General features: G+C 37.6%; 1 protein-coding gene across 2 annotated transcripts in view; it reads left to right on the top strand.

Annotated features, from left to right (window-relative positions):
* The window catches only part of LOC104779500 (microtubule-associated protein 70-3-like), a gene marked incomplete in the record, with an annotated part of 3,745 nt that continues 2,374 nt past the window's right edge, over positions 10,502-11,872 (top strand). The window contains 4 exon segments of one of the 2 annotated variants that reach the window (XM_019244433.1): positions 10,502-10,748; positions 10,830-11,122; positions 11,313-11,398; positions 11,845-11,872. In XM_019244433.1, coding sequence (XP_019099978.1) covers positions 10,867-11,122; positions 11,313-11,398; positions 11,845-11,872 — 370 coding nt within the window. 2 annotated transcript variants of the gene reach the window in all.

Consider the following 11,872-nt stretch of genomic DNA (forward strand, 5'->3'; position numbering starts at 1 on the left):
TAAAGTGGACGAATTAGCCTCAGCTATATTGTTCGTCGAACTTCAAACCATGAAAGGTTACAATAACTTTTTGGGTTAAAAAAACAAAATTCTGTGTCCCTTACACAAGTTAACAATGTGAACAATATTATATGATTATATATGTAACGTATTAAATTAATACTATTAATAAAAAGGGATTTTGGCCAAAAATGTCATTTTCCCCAAAAAAAACTTCTGTAAAATGCCATTTTTGTTTTTTCTTCCGAGAAATGTCATTTTCGCATATGAGGGGGAGGTATGATAAAACTAAAATAGCCTTGCTTATTGTCTGAGAAATTTGCACACGGGAGAATTCAAAGAGAAAGAAATTTTTGAAGGGTTGGTCGACATTATTGACAATGGGACTGACATTAATGGCAGCGGCTTGGAGCTATAGTTGTTTATGGGGTAAATAAAATTAATTAATTGTTGTTAATAAAGAAAAAAGTAGTTAGAGATAAGAGTAAACAGATCTAAAGAAAGAGATTGGCGACGACAAGGAATAGTTAATTGTGGTCGGAGAATCGGAGGTATGTCTTCACATTTAATATGGTTTCAGACAATGAAACATGTACTTTCACATTTATTTTGGTTTGTTGTTAGAGAATGTTGTTGGTGGGAGAGAATGTTGTTGTGAGTATTGAATGTGTTAAATGTTGATGCAGATGGACGGGAGAGTGTGTTTGCTTGTGGGTGAGTGGACATGTTCAAACATGGGGTGTGGAAGTTTGTTGTCCGTCGCGGGCAAATGGCCAGGTTTTTGTCCATCGGCAGAGCGACAACGTTTGCAGGAGTGAAGGAGAAGATAATAGAGCTGTTGGGGCTAAAACCTGAGGAGAGAATTTATTTACTTGTCCACACAAAATAGAAGAAAGTCCACTACTATATAGAGATATACCTTGACATTTCTATGTTCTCTTTTGATCGCTTAACATCAGCATCGTCTGCGTCCTCGCCCGACCTACAATGGGCAGAAGGTTGTATGGAATCAACGGCAATGAACATTAATACGGTTTGATAGACTAATGGTGGGTAGACATATACATTGAATTCAGACTGTGGTCCATCAATGGAGCATCGATACCAAAAGGGGCTGCTTCATTGGGGGAATTGCAATAAGAAGATGGTTGAACATCAGCAGGCTCTGCAACCTCGCACGTCCTGCAATGAACCCAAATACGCTTTGACATACTAATGATTGGGTGGACAATAAACATTGTTGGCGGATCGTGGTCCGTCATTAAATGCGGGAGCGATAGACAAATGTTTGGGTAGACATGATTAAAGAAAAATTATGGGCATAACTACCTTCGTTGATGGTTAGTGTCCTCCGAATAGGGCAGATTCCTAGATGAGTGTTCATCAGGCCTGCAATGGGGACAAGAATTGAGGAGTCAATCACAGATCCAGCATCCGTTACACAAGTCTCTAAAAGTTTGAAGGAGACACAATATAGATGGACAACGGCTGGTAGACTAATTTGGTGGACACAAAAGATATAAGCAATATAGTCTACCTAAAGCTTAAGCAGTTAAACAGTCTAGATGGACAAAAAAGCATCCTTACGCAATAAAGTCTACCTAAAACCTCACGCTAGTTTCATGTCTATCAAAGCAGTTTTCACCGTAAGGAACAACAAAAGAAAACAAAACACAGAGGAAGAAGAGGGTTGGAAGTTGGAAGGAGACACAATATAGATGGACAACGACTGATAGACTAACTTGGTGGACACAAAAGCTATAAGCAGTATAGTCTACCTAAAGCTTAAGAAGTTAAACAGTCTAGATGGACAAAAAAAGCATCCTTACGCAATAAAGTCTACCTAAAACCTCACGGTAGTTTCATGTCTATCAAAGCGATTTTCACCGTGACGAACAACAAAAACAACAAAACACAGAGGAAGATGAGGGTTGGTTGGCCAACAGAGTTACCTGCGACCGGCAGTATCAGTAAGATCTCCTTCACTAATTCCGGCATCGGGTATCTGGACCACTGAAACGAATGAAAGTAAGGGCAAAGCACACAACAACACAAAATAACTAGAATTTAGGGCAATTTTATCTGAAATCATAATAATTGTCGGGGTTCTTAACTTCGGGACGAGTTTCCAGTGCTTCCGCTGGCGCGGTGGCCGGAGCGAAAGGAGGAGGATTGACCCGTAGAAGGGTTTGAAATATGAAATTCATCATTTTGAGATTGTAATACTTCGGCGGCTCCCAGAATAGTATGGCGGTTGTCGGAATATGAACGGAGGTTAAAAGTCGCAAAAGTTGTGATCTTTTATTTGAAGAAAAGCAAAATAAAGTGATTTTTTAGAATAATAACTATGAAAAAGAGAAGATTGGTTCAATAAATCGCCGAAGGACAGTAATTAATTGATCTTACAACTTTAACTCACTTCATAAAAAATTGTTTTTATTTTATTTTTCTCTCTAGCCCGACGCTTCATTCACGCGGCCACTCAATTGAGGGCAAAAAGGTCTTTTTGAACACTATATGACCGACGGGAAAACGAGTAATGTAAAATGGCATTCATGGCATAGTTAACACTTTTCTCTAATAAAAACTTTCTCTAACAAAATCGTGTTAAGACACTTTTGACTCACGAGGACGTGACTTGTAGTGAGGACAGATTATATGGTTAATAATGAAAATTCTAAAGAATTGTCCGATTGGTAGATTTACTTCTCAATTCTGATAGCTTTTTTTTTTTTGGGGCTAAGCTATAGTTATAAACATTTGCATATAAAGTCACATGGTCCATGGTCCTTTTATATACTAGAAGACCCATTGGAGAAAATACATGACATACAGTAGTAGGAAATGTGAACCTTTTCTTTAAATTGTTATTGTGACTATTGTTGATTGATATAAAACATAGGAAAAATGGTTGCCAGCTACTTAAAATATAGGCCAACACATGACTACACATACAAACAATATAAATATTTTGTTAACTATGTGAACTATTGTTATTACATAAGGACATCCATAATCAAACATAGGTTATTTGTACAACACCATAAACATTCAACTCCGGTGTTTGATTGCCAAACAAAATTATATACCAAAAAAAAATTAAAAATTTTATGACATAGATAATTAGTTACCTAATTCTCACTTCCAAAATTAGTTACTAGATAGAAAAGGAAGTTATTGTCAGATCTATCTAGTAACTAATTTTGTTAACACAAAAAAATACCAAAACAATATAATATAATTATAACACCAATATTTTATGTGTAGTAGATATTTTTATCAAACTAAAACAAACATATACATTTTCCTTTTAAAAATCATTTTTTATTTTGTAATTTCAAAAGTAGGGGTTTTGAATATTTTTTTTCCTTTATACTTATTTATAAGATTATGCCATTTGAAATATATCCAAGGCATTGCCAACTATTTCTTTGATTTTACAAAACTAATCTTTGATTTTACAAAATCAACTTTTTTTAATTATGTCTTTCATGTAAATAAATAGAATTTTTATTATTTTCTTCCTTTCTTTTTCTTAGTAAAAACGAATAAATAGTTGGCAATGTCTTGCATAAAACCCCAACCTGTGAAAATACAAAATAAAAAATGATTTTCAAAGGAAAAGATATATATTTGTTATAGTTTTATGAAAAAATCTACTACACATAAAATTTTTGGTGGTATAGTTTTATTATATTACTTTTGGTATATTTTCTGTATTAACAAAATTAGTTACTAGATATACCACAAATTTTGTTTGTCCTATAATTTTTAATTTTTTTGGGTATATAATTTTTTTATATATTTTTTGTCAAATAACTTTTTGTTGTTATTTTTTTTGTAAATTATACAAATCATTTATCTTTTTATTTATTTATCAAAAATACATAAAATATATATATATTATTTTTAGAAAAAAAATTTGAATATTTTTTTTGGTTATCGCCAATCAACACTGGTTAACGCCGGTTAACACTGGTCAACGTCGGTCAACACTGATCAACGTCGGTCAACACTGATCAACGCCGGATTCTGGCCAACTAAACACCAGAGTTGAATGTTTATGGTGTTGTACATATAACCGGTGTTTGTTTATGGATGTTTTTATGTGATGACAATAGTTCACGTAGTTAACAAAACATTTATATTGTTTGTATGTGTGACTATGTGTTGGTCTATACTTCAAATATGGCAATCATTTTTTCCTAAAACATATACTATATATTCATAAAATATTATTTTGTCGACAAATTCATTAATTATTTTATTTTACTTAGTTATAGACACAATAATAGTATTTACTAAGAAAACTATTATAAAATCTCTTAAGAATTAATATATCTCGTAGGCAAGAATTAAGAAAAATGGATTTGTGTGTGACGCAAATTAATGAATTGTCTCTCTATCAATAACTCTCTCTCGTCGCTTGGCTGTGACTGTGGCTGTGACTTCATTACTTACACACAAAATCAGGACTATAACCATATTTAATTATTTTTACTCATAAAAACCTCTTTTAAATCCTTTTCTTTTGTAAATCGGAGGAAATTTATTCTAAAAGAGGTTATAGAGCTTAGGACTCTCTTATTTTAAAAGAGATTTCGTTCTTCTAGAATATAGAGCTTGTGTGTGGAAAACCATTTTCCCTTTAGCCTTTACAACCTGATTATACTCTTTGGTTAACCTAATTCTCACTTCCTTTTCTCAAACTTAGTGTTTTTCTACTGTTTTTCTTTGGTGAATAGTAGATCTGAGTTTGCTTGGTCGGTTTTGAGAATTTTCAACTTGTTTACTCAGTTTATCCGGTGTGTTCGGTTCCCTGGTATTCTATTTCGCAGTTCTCGAATACAAAGTGAAAGATGTCGGTGGCTATGGACAAAGCTTTGATGGCGATGTCGCTTGAAGATGATGATATCCCGTTCTCTCTTCCAGATCTACCGGAATTCAGCTCTTGTGAAAGGAATGAGTTGAGTTTAGTTGGAAGGATCCTGAATCTTGATTGTCAGTCAGTTGCGGGAGCGATCCATGAAATGCCAAGGAAGTGGCAAAAATATGATAAGGTTAGAGGAATAGCTTTATCAAGAGAGAAATTCCAGTTTATATTCTCTAGTGAACATGACTTAGAGGATGTCCTTCTGAAAGGCTTTCATACGCATAATGAATGGGGGATAGTGGTGGAACGATGGTCAGAGATCCCACCTCCAAATTCTCTCCAATTTGTGACCTTATGGGTGCAAATTCGTAACATTCCAATCAATCACTATACTGCAGCAACGATTACTTCGATTGGAGAACTTCTTGGGCAAGTCTTGCAAGTAGCGTTTGATCCTGATATTACTCAAGCTAACCCGTATGTGCGAGCACAAATCCGTTTTGATGTATCTAAGCCATTAAGAAAATCCAAGGTGATAGGCCTACCTCACAACCAGTCAGCAGAAATCTTTTTCCATTACGAGCGTGTCCAGAAAAGATGCTATAACTGCCAGAGGCTTTCTCATGAATCGACAGTATGTCCTCTACTGATGAAAAACAGAGAAGACTTGGCTCTTGCTAGAAGAAAAGGGGAAACAATTCCAAAACCTAAGACTAGTCTGGCTTTAAAAGAGAATGATCCGCTGTTTGGAGTTCTGGGAGAGCATCAAGTTGGTATTAACCCTTTGTCTGGGCGGCCTCGTATCGCCCCTGAAGTCTTGGAAGGTATGCGGCAGTATCTTCTATCAGAAAATGGTGAAGAGCTGTTAGTAAAGGTAGCAAGAGTAAAGAAGTCAGTTGCGGAGGCTGAAAAGTCCCCTTTTACCCACAAATTGACTCTAAGCTTGGAACCGGTCCCTCGTATATCCCACAATGTGGACATTGGAAAAGGTCGGGTCTTCGGTTATCATACTGATGGGGCGAATTCATCATCAAGTAAGGATACTCAGGTTGGCCATGTGACTTTGGCAGGTGACCTCAATCCTTTTGCCGATTATGAGAGGGCAGGTGAAAGTTCCTATGGAAGTCCTCTTGTTGCTTTGTCAGATTCGTCTCTATCCTCTGATTCTTTTAAGACTAGTTCTTCGGTTTATAGGATAGGCTTCTCTGAAGCTAGTCCTTCCGGCTCTAGTCTTAAAACGAAAAAGCCTAGGAAAAGGCAACAAAAGAAAGCTAGAATGTTGAAAGGAAAAGATGGGAAGATTGAGACTACTAAAGTGATAAAAATTCCAGGCCTTACCAAAGGATTAGTGGAGAAAAGGAAAGCAGGTATCGAACTGGATGGTGCATCCAATGCTGTAAAAGCAAAAGTACCATTGATAGTCCCAAAGGAGGGACTGTCCAACATCTGATGAGCTTTCTGAGCTGGAACTGCCAGGGTTTGAGGCGTCCTCAAGATCTGACAGTTCCTCGTCTCATGGAATTGCGAAAAAAGCATTTTCCTGAGATCCTGTTTCTAATGGAGACTATGAATTGTAAAGATGTTATTGTAGATATTCAAGTTTGGCTGGGGTACGACAATGTACATACAATTGATCCAGTTGGGTCTTGTGGAGGTTTAGCTGTTTTTTGGAAGAAAAATGTGGATATAGTTGTTATCTTTGAAGATAAGAATGTTGTGGATTTATCTGTACAGTTTGGAGGGCATAGTTTCTATCTGTCGTGTGTATACGGGAACCCAAATGTGAAGTTTAGACAAGATGTATGGGAAAGAATCACTAGAATAGGACTTACCAAAAAAGAGAGTTGGTGTATGGTGGGTGATTTCAATGAAATCCTAAACAACATAGAGAAAATTGGTGGACCAAGACGGGCTGATTCGTCATTTCTACCTTTCTCCTGTATGCTAAAAGATTGTGGTATGAGTGAATTATCTAGCACGGGGAATAGCTTCACCTGGGGCGGAAGAAGATGCTCTCATTGGGTCCAAAACAAATTGGATAGATGTTTTGCCAACAAGGAATGGCTGTCTAAGTTTCCGGTTGCGAATCAAGCCTTTCTACCTAAAAGAGGATCAGATCACCGTCCTGTTCTAGTGAATCTGTTTTCGTCTCAAGACTCTTACAAAGGCTCATTCAGATTTGACAAGAGAATGTTACACAAGCCAATGGTGAAAGAAGCTATTTCATGCATGGAATCAGAATTCAAATACTGGTGAAGCTTCTGTTTCTATGAGAATTAGGAACTGCAGGAAAGCTTTAAGCAGATGGAAATAGGGTAATGATCTCAATTCTAAGGAAAAGATTACTAAGATTAAAGAAGAACTGGAAGTTGTCCAATCCTCAAGTTCTTCATCTGCAATTCAAATGGCTGTCCTAAAACGCAAACTGGTTGAAGCGTACAGAGAAGAAGAAAGTCATTGGAAACAGAAGAGTAGGGCGAAATGGATGATTGAAGGGGATAACAATACAAAATTCTTTCATGCCTCGGTCAAGAACACCAGAAACAAGAATGGGTTAGATAAGCTTGTTGACATCAATGGGATTGTTCACAGCTCAGAGGCTTCAAAAGGCGAAATAGCAGCTTCCTACTTTCAAAATCTCTTCTCAACTTCTGTACCGACTAACTCACAAGCGATGTTGGATGGTATAATACCAAGAGTGACTGATGGCATGAACCAATTTTTGTTGTCTGTTGTGTCAAAAGAGGAAGTTAAAAATGCAGTGTTCTCAATTAAACCCTCTAGTTCACCTGGAGCTGATGGAATGACTGGACTATTCTTTCAACAATATTGGGAGGTTGTTGGCGATCAGATTACCAAGGAAGTGCTAAATTTCTTTGAAAATGGTGTATTCCCGATAGAATGGATTCCCAAAAAGATTAATTCGCCTTTGATGAGTGATTTGAGACCTATCAGCTTGTGTTCTGTTCTTTACAAGGTGGTGTCCAAAATTTTGATGGCAAGATTGCAGCCTTTACTGCCTGAGATCATGTCACCAAATCAATCAGCTTTTATACCTGAAAGGCTGATTTCGGATAACATTCTTATTGCTCATGAAGCTGTTCATGCTCTCCGAACTCATAAGGATATCTCAAAAGGCTATATGGCGGTGAAAACAGATATGTCAAAGGCTTATGACAGAATGGAATGGTCCTACTTAGAAGGAGTGTTGATTGCTTTAGGTTTTCATAGGAAATGGGTGTCCTTGATTATGTTTTGTGTGACTATAGTGTCTTATATTGTTCTTATTAATGGTCAGCCATTTGGTCTCATCAACCCACAACGTGGTTTAAGACAGGGTGATCCTCTGTCCCTGGCTCTTTTCATTCTATGTGTTGAAGGTCTGACTCACTTGCTCAACAAAGCTGAACTTAATGGTCAAATAAGTGGGATCTAATTCTCATCTCAAGGACCTGCGATTCATCACCTCCTTTTGGCAGATGATAGCCTTTTTATGGTAAAAGCTTCTCTAGATCAAGCAACAACACTACAAGGCATCCTTAATGACTACGGGAATGTTACAGGACAGCTGATAAATCTTGACAAATCCTCCATCACATTTGGGAACAAAGTCGATGCTGGGTTGAGGCTTCAAATTCAAGGCAAGCTGGGAATTTTTAAAGAAGGTGGAACAAGCACTTACCTAGGGCTTCCTGAATGTTTTAGTGGATCAAAGTGTGATTTGCTAGCCTACATCCATGATAAAATGAAAAGTAGGATGTCTGGTTGGTTTGCTCGATCCTTATCTCAAGGAGGGAAAGAAGTCCTTCTGAAAGCGGTGGCCATGGCTATGCCAGTATTCACAATGTCTTGTTTCAAACTTCCAAAAAAGACTTGTGAGAACTTGACATCGGCAATGTCAGCCTTCTGGTGGGACTCTACAGAGGACAAAAGGAAAATGCATTGGATTGGATGGGATAAATTGTGTCTACCGAAGCACTTAGGTGGTTTGGACTTTAAAAATATAGAAGTTTTCAACCAAGCTCTCCTAGCCAAACAAGCTTGGAGGATCCTCCAAGATGGAAACAGCCTTTTTGCTCTTTTCTTCAAAAGCAGATAATTTGAAGAGGGTGATTTCTTAAATGCAGACCTTGGCTATAGACCTTCATTTGCTTGGAGAAGTATTCTACATGGTAGAGATCTTATGAAAAGAGGGTTGAGACAAATGATTGGTGATGGTAACTCTATCTATGTCTGGTCTTCTAGATGGATTCTTGATGGAGTCATGAGAGCTCCCCTCATGAAGAATATTATCTTTGATTTGGATCTAAAGGTTAAAGAATTGATTGACGATGCTACTCTTTCCTGGGATATAACAAAACTGAACTACCACTTCTATCCAAGGGATGTAGAGCTGATTTGTAAACTTAAGCCAGTCCCATTTTCAAAAGACTTTCTTATTTGGGAATACACAAAAAGTGGAGCTTACACAGTCAAGTCTGGCTATTGGGTGGCTTATCAAAGGGAGCATATTGATTTAGTAACAGAGGCTCTTATGCAACCCTCTACCCTTCTTATAAAAGATCAGCTTTGGAAGTCTAATACAATAACAAAGATCAAGACATTCATGTGGAAAGCTATGTCGGGTGGTATTCCAATTGCTGATAAAATGATAGCTAGAGGTCTAAAAGTCGACTCAAGATGCCAAATCTGTGGTTCTGAAGGAGAATCTACCAATCATGTCCTTTTCTCATGTACGGTAGCAAGACAAATCTGGGCACTCTACAACTTCCCTGCCCCAGAAAATGGTTTTGACTCTCAGTCTCTATTCCAGAACATGCATTATTTGGTGCTTGTGAGCAAAAACATCAAAGTGCAGATGGAGGTTAGGAAAGCTTACCCGTGGATCCTTTGGAAACTATGGAAAAACAGAAATCTCTTTAGCATTGAAGGGAAAAGTTTTAGTGCTCCTGCAACAGTTATAAAGATCAGAGAAAATGTCCAGGAATGGTTGGATGCTCAAGCCTTGACCGAAAAAACTGCAGAGTTAGCAAGGCAAAGCCATACACGGGTTAAAAACTCATGGAACCCCCTCCCCATGGTTGGTTAAAATGTAATATAGCGTCGTCGTGGAACAAGATCTCAAATTCCAGTGGAGCAGCGTGGGTTGTTAGAAATGCTTCAGGAGTTGTCTTATTGCACAGCAGAAAATCGTTCGCCTCTGTTTTCGACAAACTTGATGCTAGTATTCATGGATGGCTATGGTCTATTGAGAGTATGAAAAGTCACAACCTCAATAGGATCATTTTTGCTTCAGAGGACAAAGAACTGATAAGTTCTGTTCTCAGGCCGAGTGCGTGGCCATCTTTCAAACTGCAGTCATTTCTGTTAGGTGCAGGCTTTGAAAATTTTTTGGATTGAAAACTTTTTGTGGAAGACAAGAACTCAAATCTTGCGGTTCACCTAATATCTCAGAGCGTAACAAGAGAGGATCGTCGCCAATCGTACGTAGCAACTGGTTCCCCTGTTGGTTACAACAGCTTTTTGAAGAGGATATGGATAGAATCTAACTGTTTGTCTTTGCTAGTATGATTGCCTCTAATCCTCTGTAACCCTTTCTCGTATCAATATAATCTTTCAGTGAAAAAAAAAAAAAAAAATCCTTTTCTTTTGTCTCCCCCAACAAAAAAAAAAAAAGAAAAAAAAAGGAAGTTGCTAATTTCTCACTTGCTTCCTGTATCTCAAAGCAATTAAGCGCCGGTGAAAGAAGCCGAATTCAAACCATAACCCGAGTTCGTCTCCTCCTCCTCAGATTCTTCTTGACGATTCAGTGTTGCTGCGCTTCTTTATTTCTACATTTTGCTTTTTTCGATCTGAGAATGTGCTGATTTATTAGGTTTGTGCGTTTCCTTTTGTGTTTTTGATTTGACTTCTCTAGTGGATTTGGGACTCACTGGTTGCGATTTTTGATGTGTAGAGTTGGTTTATAGATCGGGATTTCAATAAAAAAAAAAATGGAGGAAGGTGGATACGCGGCGTTTGAGGTTAACAATGGAGGACGACCAACAGCGAGTGAGTTTGGTACGGCGGCGAGATCTTCTTCGCCGTCATTGGCTATGTCTTCTTCTTTCCGCGAAGGAGGAAGTAGGGGTTTATCACGGCGGAGGTCAATGAAGCCGAGTTTTGACGCGGATAATGAGTTCATTACTTTACTCCATGGCTCAGATCCGGTTAAAATTGAGCTTAATAGGCTTGAGAACGATGTCAGAGGTACTCTATCACACTCGATCTGTTTCTTTCTGTTGGTTGGTTTCAAGTTTCCCGTTGACATTTTTTTTGATTTTTGTAATTTGATAAAATTTGAGGGGTTTTTAAACTTGTCATTAACGTGCATGAGTGTCACTTGTTGGTTTTGAAACTTTGACTTTTGTGTGGGGGGGGGGGGGGNNNGGGGGTGCAGATAAAGATCGGGAATTGTCTGAATCCCAAGCTGAGATCAAAGCCTTGAGGTTGTCTGAACGGCAGAGAGAGAAGGCTGTTGAAGAGGTTAGTTTACTTCCTTGTTTCTTGTTGAAGCAATTCATTGAATTGGAGTTCTATTCCCTAATCAACTTAGTGATTAACATATTGGGGTTTTTTTGTTTGGGTCGTAGTAATGATTAAGAATATCTCTTGACAAATATGTTAAGTTTCTAGATTGCCTTCAGTAAAACTGTTACATTTGGCTATATTAGTATCTGCAGTTAATCTGTTATTGCCCTATCATTTTCACCATATTCTTGAAACCTTGTCTTTAGAAGATGTGTTGTGAATTGGCTCTCACTATTGTTATAGCTAGATTTTGATATGCTTTGTGAGGAAAAATTGTGTTCGTGCTTGCAAAAAAGGATGTGTGTATGAAGCTTATATATTCTATGTCACAGAAATCATCCTTTTTTTTTTATTCATCTTTGTATACTCTGACGCTCTACTCTTTAATTTGATTGCTTAAGCTTACCGAAGAGTTGGGAAAGATGTCGG

Source organism: Camelina sativa, chromosome 4 (assembly GCF_000633955.1).
Source record: "Camelina sativa cultivar DH55 chromosome 4, Cs, whole genome shotgun sequence".
Lineage (NCBI taxonomy): Eukaryota > Viridiplantae > Streptophyta > Magnoliopsida > Brassicales > Brassicaceae > Camelina > Camelina sativa.